The sequence below is a fragment of the Acomys russatus genome, chromosome 24, assembly GCF_903995435.1.
Source record: "Acomys russatus chromosome 24, mAcoRus1.1, whole genome shotgun sequence".
NCBI lineage: Eukaryota > Metazoa > Chordata > Mammalia > Rodentia > Muridae > Acomys > Acomys russatus.
In genome coordinates this window covers 48,294,897-48,309,509 of record NC_067160.1, presented here as the reverse complement: position 1 = coordinate 48,309,509, position 14,613 = coordinate 48,294,897, and the positions used below count along the sequence as shown (strand labels likewise).

The window sequence follows — 14,613 nt, the reverse complement described above, 5'->3', positions numbered from 1 at the left end:
TGCTAAATTCTTTTAAAATTAATCACGTATGCATAATTCATAACAATTCAAATGTTATCTTAAATAAAACATTTGCTTAAAATATGTAAAATGTATAAAATAATTTTTTTAACCTTCTTTTATTTTTTTCTGCAGGTTCTGTTTTCTAGTTTGTGAGTCGGGATAGAAAATATTCCAGTGGTTTCCCGCTTCCAGGTAGTGGTAAACGTAGAACACAGGGACGATGCTCATGAGCTCCGCCTCCGCACTTCCCCTGGGGAGATGCGTCAGGAGGTCGATGCCTTCCTTACTCAGAACCGCAGACAGGAACTCCCCTATGAGAAGTCCTGAAACAAAAAGAGACACAGGTGGACGCAACCGTTCCCTGTCGGCTCCCAGCAGTGTGTCCTGAGGAGGATATGACCACTTTCTCTCTTCCCTTTTTACTATAAGCAGTTTACTATAAGCAGAAACTGGCGGAGAAAGCTGGATTTGATTAGGAGCGCGGATGTTTGGTGGTAGAAAAAGTAATATGGTGGACTGGTGGTTGCATAATTGGGTGCAGACGTTGTAAGCCACGCCCACTAATCCTCAAGCCAAGGCGAAAGAGCCTGAGGTTGGTCTCTGAATGTGCAGCAGCGCTGCGCAACCTCGGGCAAACCAGTTTCTTACAAATTTAACATCAGGATCACACTTGATCAAAAAGGTCCTTTCTAGTTCTGATACTTTGTGATTCCAACATTTGATCTGGGATGGAACATAGCCAGGACATTCTGTCGTGCTGGTGGTGCGTTGCTTCACTGCAAAGGCTGAAGCTCAGGGCAGACCCATCAAAGATGCCCTTTCTGCAAACACCTTGGAGGAGAGATAATCTTGCTCTGGCTTGAATGAATCAGTCCCTCCACCCTCTGACGCCTAATCCACAGAGGTGCTAGAAGGCTGTTGCAGAATATTCTATCTCAATGTGAGATCCACGAGACTGAGAACTGTAAAAACCTGCCTTTGATCCCACTGTGATGCCTGAGATTGAGCTGTGACTCCCTGTTTCTTGTGGTTGAGCCCTAACACACACCTGTAATCCAAGAACTTCCTGTTTATTGTAAACAGGTGATTAAGGTGTGGTTCAGGCAGCCTTACACACAGCTTTAAGCCAAGAGCTATCTCTACATCAGGTTTAATAAAGTTAACCCTAGGTTAAGAGGTGGAGCAAGAAACCAGCTGACGGCGATTAAAGAGTAAGCGGGACTTTGAGTTGAGGGGTATTTAAGACAGCGTGGAGAAGGAGAAGAGGTCATTGGCACCTTTAGCTCTTGGGATTTTAGCTTTAGCTCTTTAGCTTTTGAGCTCCTCAGCTCCGTGGCCTTTGGTTTTTTTTTTTTTGGGGGGGGGGAGGGGGCCTTGAGCTAGCAAGCCTTTGGCCTTGGGTTTTCTGGCCTTTTCCTCCTCAGCTGTCAGATGAGCTAGTGAGCCTTATGGGCCTTCTCCATTGGGACATGAGCTGAGTAGAAAGTTCAGCTGGTGCTTTCTCTGCCTCTCTGAGCTAGCAGGGTTTTCACCACAACATCTGGCTCCTGAGTCTTTATTGGCAAAAATAGAACGATCTGGGATTTTCAATTAAAACAACAGAAGGCTTTTCTGGAGGGTATCGGGGAGCCATCTCCACCCTCTGACATTTTGCCTGTCTACCCTTAGCCGTGTGAGGGTGACCCAACAAGACAGCAGCTGGACACATGGGGAGCGGCCCATGCAGGCTCCCGAATAGGAGCCTGTCCTTTAAAATTACCCAGACTTTGGCATTTCATTTCATTATAGCTACACAAATGGGCTAAACCTACCACCGCAGGACTGAAGCTTGGAAGTAGAGCTGGTGCCTCGGGGCCACTAGCAGGCAGTAAGGTCTTCAGTGGGGGCGGGACTGGCTGCTGGGACCACGGGAATTAACTGTTGAAGCCTACGCACTCTAGTCTAGAGAAGTCTCTAGGCTCACGACAATTCCCCCACCCCCTCAGAGGAGACCAATTTTTAATTAAATTAGGGGAAGAGAGAGAGATGGAAAAAATGCTTGAAGGAGAGGAAAACGGAAGATAAGATTCTGTCAAAAGCCAATTTATGTATGCAGATGAAGAAAAATAAATAATTATTATGAACACATTTGATTTTTGCTTTGAAGCACAGAGTAAAAAAAAAGAAGAAGAAGAAGAAGAAGAAGAAGAAGAAGAAGAAGAAGAAGAAGAATGAGATTTATTTATCTGTTTATTTGCTTTTGAGACAGGGTTGCTCAGACTGGCTTCTCTCTCACTATGCAGTTGAGGATGACCTCCAATTTCTAATCTTTCTGCTTCCATCTCCCAGTGCTGGGTTTGCAGGTGTGCACCACCATACCCAGCGCTCCATGCATGCGAGGCAGCCACTCTATCAACTGAGCTTCATGTCTGGCCCATAAACTGGATTTATTAATTTACCTTTTACACTCAAAATCCTTTTGATGTTGGTTTTGGGAACCAAATCTAATGGTATCTTGTATGGGAATTCCTTTCGTCTGCTAATAGTACCTGTAATAATAATAATAATAATAATAATAATAATAATAATAATAATAACAACAACAACAACAACAACAACAGCAACAAAGATAGATTTGCCCAGAGTTCTTAAGAGAAAAATATTTTAAAATTATACATCTAGTAACAAATAATTTTCAAAATAAAACACACTTATAATAGCAACATTAAAGTTTTAAAAAGAGGAAAATAGTCAAGGATTTTAATCAAACCCTAGGCTTGTATAATTTTCTTAAACAAAACATCAAGTTTAGTGTAACATTCCTGGTTTTTCTAAGGGATGACATAAGCAAGTTATAGCAGCATTATCCATTAGGAAGAGGTTGCATGCCTGATAACTAGCATGTAATTTCTGGGTTGTCTGAACATCAGCTCCCTAAATTAAATTATAGCCATTCCCTATTTTATGCCATAAATAGTAAGTACTATTTAGTGTTTAAAACAGAGACTTGTGACTATTCCAAGTGTGAAGAGTACTAGAGATGGGCCATCTGTATGAACCCCAACCCGTAGGCTCAGGGAACATGCTGGAAAATGGGGCATAAAGAATGTAAGAGCCAGAAGATGGGGAAGAGCGCTGTGAAATGCTGTCGTCTGGCTATGATGTGCCTGCTGCACTTATGAACTCACAGTAGCTGTGGCTATCTGCTCAGGATCAGCCCCAGGCCTGAGGTGTAACAGTCTCCTCTGCGCCGGAAACCTTCCATCCTGCAGGAACCTCCTTAAGCAGGAAGGCAAATAACTCAAAACAGCTTTAGGAGGTTCCTAAAACTGACCAGATTCACTGGGCCCCTCCCTGCCAGAGTAAGCAATAAAAAGCACAGACTCTTAGACTAGCCAGGCTGCAAAGACACTGCAACAAGACCAGTTGCATGGAAGAAGCAGAAACCAGCTAAGGTCCTTGAAAGAGGTTTAGAGTAACTGAGGCGCCTGGAAATTACACTTCCTGACCTGTTGAGTTGCCCATAGGCTGTGCAGAATGCTCCAGGCTCCCAGCTTTTGTCAACTGTCCCTCATGCTAGGATGGGCTTTGATGATGCAGCTGTGAGTCACGTCTACTCCTGTAAGTGACCCCTCACCCCTATGCCTGTAAATAACCCCTGTATAACTCATTGCTTCGCCATGGTGAACTTTGGTGGTCTGTTGTGGGTTCCCTGTGGTGGATGTATGTTGAATCACCCCAGGGATAGTATTGTCACACAATGGACCCTACCCCTCCCTGAGGAAGCTACTGGCAGTTGATGGCTACTAAAGGAAGGAGAATCAGTTGTCTTTAGGGAGGTAGACACTGATAAGTGGCCCATACCCTGGTGGATGACTTCAGAGCCGTGAATATATGGGCAGCACTAACAGGACCCAATGGGCTAAAAAAATTTTTTTAAAGTAGTTAAGTAAATAAAAAAATTATAAAAGAGGACATGGGATTGGGAGGGAGGTGTGCAAGAGAAGTTGGGATGGGTAGTGGGGATTAGATGTGATTAAGATACATTATGTACAGTTTGAACATTTCAGAATAAATAAAAATATTATTCCACTCCCTGAACATGACACTGTTTATTGCTATCCTGGCAGCCAAGCTTCCACTAAGCTCGCTAAGTGCAGAGCTGCACGGCATTCTCCCAGGCGCCTCGTGTACAAGGTCTGTTCTTACTGTTTTAAGTTTGTACAGGGATAGTACAGGTGGTGCCAAGGTCCGGGGCTAACTGCAGGGCTCATCAAAGCGAGCCTTCAGCTCTGGCACTCAGCAGAGTCCCTGGCGATTGAAAGACACAACTCTGAGATCTCATGGGTGAGCTATGTGGCTCTGGCAAAGTTATAAGAACATTCCCCAAGAAACTTCTTCCTTATTTAACTCGTGATAGACCCTGAAGATTGGGTTCAAGTAAAGTCAGTGAAGGTCTTAGGCTCATAATAAGGTTCTTAGTAAGTCAGCGTGTGGCTAAGCGAGGCTGGGCCTGTGTTGCGATTACTCCTTAGTTACAGAGAGGTAACAATGTTTTCAAAGGAATTTTTTGAGGGTAACAATATTGCGAACAAGAACCTGAGTACTGTGAGGTTGTAACAACGTATCAAAGGCTATAGTGGTAGGTCTTCCTGAAAACAGTTGTTAGTGGAGCCCATTCTACCTTTCAGAAAGGCCTGTACTTAGCCCAGGGTTCAGCTCACAGATTCTTGAAAAGCTCTTGCGTTGTGAAGATTCACAGTATCTCGGCTGAAGAAGAGACAGCAGCCGAGGGGGCTTGCTGCGTGACTCCTCCATCTGAGTGTTTTTAACGATGCCCTGTAATTGCAGCATGGCTTGTTTTCAGGTGTTCTCTTGTCAGAGAGTTTTCTAATAAAGCACCGTGTTATTGTCGTGATGAGTAGACTATATCCATGTAGGGGAGGAGTTGTGTTGCAATGCGTTTGCACTCTAATGCTCATTAAGTATAGTTAATAGAGTTATGTTTGGCCCCAATCACACAGATGGCAGCCAGTGAGGGCAGTGCAGTAAGGCATAGATAGACATTGCTGATTCTACAGAGGGAACACTCTGAAAAAATGGTGTTTTGTTACATTAAAGTCACATTTAAATTCTGTGGCCAAAAGACAACACATAAAAATCAAAATTGTTTCTCCTACCATAAATCCCCTTAGGGTCCAGAGTAACGCCAGCATAGCTTTCCCTTTTGACTCCTTCTGGCTAAAGAGAAAGCCAAAAACATTCCGTTAAGGGTATAATTACATTTATAAGACATGAATTCCTTGGCTCAAATTTCTCCAGGACCACTTTGTCATTTAAAAAAAAATAAGCAAGCCAGGCGTGGTGGCGGACGCCTCTAATCCCAGCAGGAGGGAGGCAAAGGCAGGTGAATCGCTGTGAGTTCGAGGCCAGCTTGGTCTAAAAAGTTAGTCCAGGACAGCCAAGGCTACACAGAGAAACTCTGTATTGAAAAACCTAAATAAATAAATAAATAAAATAAACTAAGCAAACCCCTCCTTTTTTGGAAAGGCAAACTTGATATAAATACTTACATGCATACATGCAATGGAAAGATTCTGGCTATTTGGATATTGATCAGAGTTGAACACTTAAACAGATGTTCTTACAGGTCAGGTGATTGGTCTAAACGCTCTGTATACACTAACTCATCTGGCCTCCACTGTGACGTAGGTGTTATGGTTGCTCTCACTGACAGACGAGAAAGCTGATGCGGAGATCAGTAATGTACCCGTGTAACAATGCTAGGAAGCTCGGCGGAGCCAGGACTGAAAACCTAGAAGCCTGTTCCTGGTCTGAGCGTAAAACAGGTACTCAGGAACGGACAGAGCACAAAAGAGTCATCACAGCTTTTCTTCTCAACAGAGACTCACTAAGTTGCCTGTGGTGGCCTCAAACTTGCCTCAGCCTCCTGAGTGGCTGGGATTATGACATGAGTCACCGTGCTGGAGTGAATGGCACAGCCCAAAACAGAATCCAAAGAACGAAGGCTGTTAGCTGAGCCTGTTAACTAGTCGTGTGACACTCAGTGAGAGGAGCATTTCATTTTAAATTAGCAGATCATAATTGTGGAATCTTAATGACAGGAAAACACTCAACAGATGGCCAGGTCAACAGTACTTAGCCTGTTGCGTGGTCTCCCTCCTTTGCAGAGTGAGAAATCTCCTACACTGCAGGGTCTTTAGTGCATGGGTGGTGTCTATGATTTCTTTACATTCCATATTTAGCCTGGCATCATGCACACAGATATCCTTTCTGAATGGGGGGGGGGCAGAGGTGACCCAGAAAATGTGTATCAAATAGCAAAACTTGGGATTCTCTGGGTTTGTGGTCTATCGCTGATGTTTCTTTTCTTTTGTGGATTTCTGGTATTCTTATTCTCTGCAGTGAGCAGGTGTCATTATTCTAGTCAGTATTTTATGCATAATTTCAGGTGGATGTAGAAGCTGCAGGAATACCACCGGAAATGTGGGAGAGCTTCCTTCAGATTCCTCGACCGTTACTGTGCTCTGTTTACATCATTTCTCTCCCTTGCTCCTGGCCCCAAACTTAAGTATTGACCTAAACTGTTGGTAGCGGTTTCCCCAGAAACAAAGAACAATTAAAAAAAAAAAAAAAAAAAAAAAAAAAAGCCAGTTTTCTTACCACTACTCGTAACGTTTTTACTAAGATTTCTCTCCCGAATGAGGTCTCCAGCGAGAAGTTTATGGAGTGGAGTCCGATCTCCAAGGGAAGCAGGCTGAAGGTTACCAGCTGACTGGAGGAGCCTTCTAGTCTCTGACGCACACATCTGGAGGACTTGGGGCTCTGATGGTTAGTCGCTGAGCTTGCTGATGTACAGATCCCCTCCACAGTAGACATTTTAACACAGAACTGGAAAGCAACAGGTGAAGAACTGTGTCAGAACATGCCATCGTTTGAGCCACATTTAATGAAAAAATAAAATAAAATAACATTAAAATAAAAATTCCAAGTATGTTTACCCTGAATTATGCTGGCCTGGACACAAACCCTCCACTAGGTTGTTAACAATGTCACAGTAACCCCTCTGGTTCTAAGGCATGGTAGAAGGCTTGTTTCAGACTTCCTACAGGCACAGACAAACTGCTGTGGGTCATGGTGATGTCACGGGGTGCCTGAAAACTCAGCGCTAGCTCAGATAGGCATTCCTTCCTTAGGGTGTTGCCCGCTCAGTTACATCACAGCTACCACTGTTCTTTCTTCAAGCTACTACAGTGTAGTTGTTTTGTTCCACTCCCCCCAAAAACAGAAGAAAAAGAAAAGAAAGTAGTTTGTGTTGTCCCTATACTCACTGGAGCATGATCAAACTCTCCCCCCCCCCCCCCCCCCAAGCAAGAAGAAAAAGAAAAAAAAATTATACAAACTCCCAGTGGTTAGCTCCTTTAAGAAAACTGAGTCCTTCTCCATCCACACCCCCACAAGAAGCCATCTTGTGGAGGGCTACACTTCAGCGTCCACATCACGCTATTAAAGAGTTCTCTTTGGTGGCTTTCTGTCTAAGCTGTTACTTTTTGGGCGTGGGGTGGGATGAGAGTAGGGGGTTGCCACAGAAGCCTCCTATGTCCCTCCTTCCCAGCTCTGAGTCTGCAGTCATCAGGACCGTGGCAAAGGGAGCTTCCTTGCCCTTTCCAGTCAGCAGGTGCACGGAGCATGGGCTTGCACATGGCTTCTGGAGACAGCACAGACCACAGACTTCCACATGGTCTCCAGCAGCAGTACAGACAATGGGCATCAATGCAGCCCTCTGCCTCTGCACGGGCCAGGGACATGAAAATGGCCTCAGGTGACAGCACAGGCCACAAACATGACTTCACGCGGCAGCGCAGACCACAGACATCTGCCTGGACTTTAGTGGCAGCATGGGCCACAGACATCAACACAGACCTCAGCTGCGGTAGGACCACAGACTCAGACGTGGCCCTTGGTGGCAGTATGAACCCAGACATCACCATGGCCTCAGATAGAGGAGCAGGCTAAGGACATCCATGTGGCCTTCAGTAGTAACTGGGCCAGGGATATCAACATGGCTCCTGGGATGGCTCTTGGGAATGGGCAGTGAACCACAGGTACCAAAATGGCCTCCAGGGGCAGCACGGATTACAGAAGTCTTCTGAGAAGGTCCAATGCCAAAAATGAGCCGTTCTTCATCTTGGGCATCCTGACGTTGCTCAGAATCAGGCGGTTCATTGTGCAGCTTGAGCAGCATGTTTTGACAGCGTGCTCTGGGCAGCGTGTTCAGGGGCTGGGTCGGGGGGTAAGCTCCAGCCTGCTGCACAGCACCCTGCCAACCCGACTTGCCAACGACATGTTCCCCTATGCACCACAGACTTCTCTCACACCTGTCACCACCATCTTGTCTCTAGTTCTGCCTCTCTCTGCCATTCACTCATCACTCCATTCCTCTGTCTTTCCCTTGCCGTCAAATAATCGTTCATCGTAGTGGTATTGGAAACTGTAAAGCCAACGCCTTTGTTTTATCTGTAGTCACTTAGCCACGGCGTCTTTCTGCTGTTCCACGTGATTTTCTCTGGCAGCTTCAATTTCATCCATAAATCCCATCTTCTCCCAAAAGGGTTACTTTGCTAGTTAGATTCTAGTGTAGACATTTAAACAGTGTAACAGTCTTACTTCAACTACTGGTGTCATTTTTAAACATTTTAAGAGTATTTAAAAAGTTACGCATTGGAGGCTTTAAAAAAAAACTTAAGATGAAAAATTTTAGATGCTGATTTGAAAGTGTGCCAGTGGGATGCATAGTTTCTTTTAAAATGTTGGAGAATATATGCAAAATTTGGGGGAGGGACCACTGAAATACTCAGACCTAAGAATAAAATGAGAAATTTAAAAATAGACTTAGGCTGGGTGTGGTGGTGCACACCTCTAATCCTAGCACTCGGGAAGCAGAGGCAGGTGGATCGCTGTGAGTTCGAGGCCAGCCTGGTCTACAAAGTGATTCCAGGAAAACCAAGGCTACACAGAGAGAGCCTGTCTCAAAAAAAAAAAAAAAAAAAAAAAAAAAAAAAAAAAAAAAAAAAAAAAAAAAAAGACTTAGATTTGTGAACTGCATTGGGTTCCTGTGTAACACCTTGTGATTATGAAGAAACCTGTGAGCCTATTGTGTAATTATCTGTAGGGGTGCTCGTCAAAGAAAAGACAAATGGTGAGGCTCCCCATGGTTGGAGTTTTTCACTCTCCAGACCCTGGGGTGAGGGAGGTTCATGAGAGTTGATGTCATTTTAATCAGGGTGATTATATGATGACTCATGAGTGCTGGCTTCTACAAAGAGGAGAGTGAAAATGTCAGCAGGCTGGAGGAAGGTAGAGATGGTTTTGAGCCAATCAGTGGATGGGGGGGGTGGTTTATGGGCTTTAGGCTTGCTATGGAAGTATTAGCAATAATGTGTTCTAAAAAATGGAAAGGCAGCTGTGGCTGGAGGGTGGGGTGTTGAAATTAAAATTTGAGAGAGGATGACAAGACACAAAGAGAAAACTAGCATGGATAGCTAAGACGAAGGACTGGACAGGGTGGTTAGCATTGAGAGGAGCTCACAGGAACCACATGTGAGTGCCCCTTTCTCTGAACATCCACAGCCTCCTTGTCACCTCCCGTACTTCGTCAGATTGCATCACATGACCATCGTCCTATCCCTTCCTCCCTTCTGTACCCCTTCAGGTACCAAAGTGAACTTGTAGGACAACACTCATTGCGTGTGCTCATGGGAGTTGAATGTGTGTGTGTGTGTGTGTGTGTGTGTGTGTGTGTGTGTGTGTGTGTGATTACTCTAATGATGTTTCTCTATTATAATACACTAAAAATCACTACTCACCATTGTCTCAGCGGTCCTATAGTTGTAAACAGTTCCTTTCAGTTGGATCTGTTCCCCTCGTATGACAGAATATGGTATGTTCATCTCCAGGAAGACATCTTTGAATACCTTTGCCTTGAGTGTGTCAGCAACACATATACCTTCCATCCAAAGGAAAAGCAAGGTAGGGTCAGATTAGGGAATTCTTAACATATTTTATTGGTACAAATATGTCATGTTTGCTTTTTTTTCAAGATAATATTTCATTTGTTTGTCAAATATTTAATTCTATTTGAAACATGAGAATGCAGATTAAGGAGAGTACCATGTCTTTTTAGGTATTTATTCTTGGCTCCATTTAGTGACTATAACATTTGATTGTGGAGACTAAGATTTTGTAAAAATAAAAACAAAGATAATAAGCAAATGGAAGTGGTCCAGTAGTTATTGATGAAGTATCTGCATGAAATCACTTCCCAGGGGCGTCATTCCGAGAGGAATTTGTTTCTAACTCCCCTAAATCTCCTCCTCCCTGTCAAAAGTGAAGGAAAGTCCAGTTTGATCACAGTGTTAGAGTTGGCAACTAGTGGAGGAGCCGAAGAAAGCCAGTACCTTCAAAGGTGTAGGGACATTGAAGTCTTGAAAAGAAAGAAAATTAAAAATCTTGCCTCACACCCTGGGTGAACTAAATTTACAGTAACAAGGAACTGCATTGTGGCGAAATCAAATCACTGCTGAAGTGAGCACGTGACTCGTGGCTTCTTACCACTGTCTGAAATGCCAACGCCTTGGATTTCCCAGGTGGTGAGTGAGTCAGGCAGCGCAACCTGCAGCTGGTTTCTGGAAGTTGAAGCGTTGATATTTGTGATGGTTAATATCACCACATTAAGCAGATCTAGACTACCCACCAGGCTGTGCCTGTGAACCATTTACTCGATTGGGTCAGTTGAGGAGTAAAAAGCCACCTTCAGTGTGGGCAGTGCCATTCCCTAGGCTTGGGTCCCCAGTTGCACCAAGAAGAGAGGCTACCTGAATGGGAGCATTTGTTAGACTTCCCCCCAGCAATGGACTGTTTAGAGCTGTGAGCCACAATAAGTTCCTCCTCCCTGAAGTTACTTTGGTCAGGTATTTTATTCCAGAATCAGGAAGAGAAACAAATACAACATTCTACTACAGTGCAACATTAGAGTGGACGTTATCACATCAGCTCTCAAGGAAAAAACTCATCTAGAAAAATATATTCAGTGTCCGGTCCACCCATCTTGGCTTTGCAGACACTGCACCTGTGGGGTGAACACTGGAAGTGAGAAGGATGCCTTTGAAATAGTTCCCTCTCAGAGCATATAATACAAGGGAAGATACGTTCCCGGCTATTATGTGCTAAACCATGGGAGTAAAGTAATGAGCTGTAACACTGCTTGTAACAAATCTGTATGACTAAAACCTGTCGGCTGTGACTAAGCCTGGGTGTGTGTTGAAGCTATGGCCTATTGGTTCTCCATCACGCATAACATCAAGAACCGAGTACACGGTTTGTAAGCTATGCTCCTGCTGTCCCCCAGTTAACAATCTAGTATAAGATAGTTCGATAAATGTTGAGCTGTGTCACTGCTGTACGAGATGGCGTTGAAAGGGCCCACTCATATCGGTGTCTCTACAAACAGGACCCTAAGCCAGGACCTGGATATGAGATAGAGATCTGAAGTCAGGCTTTGCTTTAGAAGTCTTGGCTTTCTAATGAAAAAGACAGGTAAGGGACAGGCTACTGTAACACCATGTGAGTCCCACAACAGGGGTAATTGGAGCTAGTAATCAATCCAGTCCTGTTATGGTCCAGGACTGTGCACGGGGGGGGGGGGGTATTTTACTAGAACCGCTGAACAGGAAACGGTGTTGGGTGGAATAGGCCATGGTGTAAGGACTTATAGATGCACAGGGCTCATCACTAGTGCAAAGCCGGCGGCAGGCAGCCTAAGAATGATGGGCGGGGCACCGTGTTCTCACCACTGCTTCCCATGCCTGCTACGGAAAGACTGCCCATTAAAACTAAAACTCTAGCCGGGCGGTGGTGGCACATGCCTTTAATCCCAGCACTTGGGAGGCAGAGGCAGGTGGATTGCTGTGAGTTCGAGGCCAGCCTGGTCTACAAAGGGAGTCCAGGACAGGCAAGGCTACACAGAGAAACCCTGTCTCTAAAAACAAACAAAACAACCCCAACAACAACAAAACAACAAAAAAACGTCTAATGAAGAGTTTGACAAAATATAACCCCTATTTGGGGTTTCTTTTAATGTCTTTGTTTTATATCCAGATTGTTTTTGACTGAAAATAGCTGTCCAATATGGTATATGGCCCATAGCTGTGTGACTAAATGCATATCAAAGACAAACTAAATAAAGTAGCACCATTCTTTACTAATAATTAATGTTGCTTTGAACTCAACTCTCAGACAAAAGTACACTAGACAACATTTAACTAAATAGTGGCATTATCTTAACTATAGGGAAAATAGTAATGTCCAGATGTTGATGATAATACTTTACTTTTCCACATCTTTTCCCAGAGGAACATCAAAGCTACCTTTTGGGGACACGGTGGACTTCCCACAGCCAGCTCTCTGGGAAGTAGCTTCGAATATCTGCCTTCATCACTGGTAACAGGGTCTTTATATCTGGGGAAAATATATTCAGTTATAGAAACCAACGATAATTCTGCCTACAGGTGAATTCTTAAGTAAAACCATTCATCTATGACTTAATTGTTTTCAGAAAAGGTCAGTAAGGTATAATCTAATGATTTCAAAACTGAACTTTTAAATCTTATAATGCTTTTGATTAATGACACTGACAAAAGAGCAAAGAAATAACTGAGGGTTTGTTACCTGTTAAATGTTTCACCTTTCTTTCTAAAAAAGCTTTATTTATTATTTATACAGTGCTCTTTATGCATGTATACCTACAGGCCAGAAGAGGGCAGCAGATCACATTATATAGATGGTTGTGAGCCACCATGTCGTTACTGGGGATCTTTTCTTTTTATTATTATTTTTTTTAATCTTTCTGAGATTATACAAAACATCAGCGAGCCTAAATTTATTTGCAATTTTTTGATTTTGGCAATTAGAGGTATCAGTAAACGGAAGTTTTCTGTGATTTCTGGCTTATGCATTCATAGGGGCTGTGGATCTACCACAGAGTCTCAGAAATCTAGGAAACCAGAGACACTACCAGACACTACAGTCTTGGACATCAGCATAAGCAGCCCGGGCCTGGGGTCCCTGAGTGAAGCCGTCTCCCTACTGGGGGGACCATTCACAAGCCAGGGTGGGCAGGGAGCCACACACAGCCTGGCACGCCTAAAGATGGGTGGCAGCAGACAGAGATCAGACTGCAGGGAGGCCAAGCTGTCTAGAACAGGGAATAGACTCGGCGGGGAGGCGGGGCTAAAGCCAATTGGAAGACGCCAGTTGAAAAAGTGGGCAGTGGGGAAGAAACGTGTGTGCTAGAAGGTTCATCAGATGGATGCTCGGAGGAGCAAAAACATGGAAACAACTCAAATGAGCACAGTTGTGATGAAACGGTCCCTAATGGTGCGGATTTTCTTTTAAATGCAATATCATTTATGTCTGTGGAATGTTTCCATTGAACCAGGCAACACTTAAGATACAGAGCTCAGCAAAACGCAGTGGAAAGGGGAGATGCCGGTTTGCTTTTGCTTCTTTTCCTAAAAAAATGATGCCTAGATGAAGGTCCTAAAAGTTTTGAATACAGGAAGTTTTATAGATTGGAAAAAATCAGATTGTTGGCCGAAAGTGAAATAAGTCTTCCAGTCACAAATGAACTTATTGTTTTGCTCAATCTAGAAGTCTTTTACTAGCTGGGCAGTTGGTGGTGCTTGTCTTTAATTCTAGCACTTGGGAGGCAGAGGCAGGCAGATCTCTGTGAGTTCAAGGCCAGCCTGGTCTTAGACAGCCAGGGCTGCACAGAGAAACCTCCAATCCCCCCACCCCCCACCCCCGGGAAAAAAGTCTTTTAGGGTATTTGGTTAAGTGTAAACACAAACTTCATTTTCAGTGGTTACAATATAACAGAACCACAGAATTTTAGAGTTCAGGAATAAAGGGGTTACCCAAGCAATGGCTCCTGCCTGAGGCTCACCAGACAAATCGTCACTCAAGCTTTTCGGGAGATTGGCTTTAGAGTCACACCGGATCCGGATCCAGACTTGACTGGGAACTGTACCCCCACAAGCCCCCCCAAGAGTAACAAAGTTGCCATCCTCAGCAGCGTTAATTTACACAAAATCTCCTCAATCACATAGAATTCTAGCAGGAAACTTCAAGACTTACGGAGCCTTCCCAACTGCACGTTTTTATGGCGGCTTTGCTCTCGGATCTTGGTGGCAAGAGTGCAACACTCGTTGAAGGCTCTGACACAGTTTGGGCCGATGGTAATGCGAGCAAGTCGCTGCGCGCAGGTCTCATAGTCATTGTGCCGGGCTCCATCATAACAGCATTTCTTTGGCACTCGGTGTTTGTAATTAGCAGCTGAAATGGTGACAACACACGAACCCTTGTCATGCACAACCATAACCATAACATCTCAGATTTAGAGCTCTCAAGGGATATTTGGTTCCTATCATCAGATAACCTCCCCCGCCCCCCAGCGGGCTGACTTAGGACTTCTCCAAAAGCTGGGATCATGTGTCCTCAGCAGGCAGCCCGTTCCAACTCACACTGAGTGAAGGACCTCCAGCAACTAAGCTA

The 14,613-nt window shown here is 44.3% G+C and overlaps 1 protein-coding gene across 1 annotated transcript in view; it reads right to left on the bottom strand.

Annotated features, from left to right (window-relative positions):
• LOC127207046 (complement C5) overlaps positions 1-14,613 on the bottom strand; it is a 79,166-nt gene that overhangs the window by 29,141 nt on the left and 35,412 nt on the right. Inside the window, exons 17-24 of the mRNA XM_051166331.1 lie at positions 14,197-14,394; positions 12,429-12,519; positions 10,615-10,688; positions 9,870-10,009; positions 6,667-6,894; positions 5,163-5,223; positions 2,442-2,531; positions 114-326 (exon numbers count right to left, since the gene is read on the bottom strand). Of these exons, the coding sequence (XP_051022288.1) occupies positions 114-326; positions 2,442-2,531; positions 5,163-5,223; positions 6,667-6,894; positions 9,870-10,009; positions 10,615-10,688; positions 12,429-12,519; positions 14,197-14,394 (1,095 nt within the window). The remainder of the gene's footprint in view (positions 1-113; positions 327-2,441; positions 2,532-5,162; positions 5,224-6,666; positions 6,895-9,869; positions 10,010-10,614; positions 10,689-12,428; positions 12,520-14,196; positions 14,395-14,613) is intronic.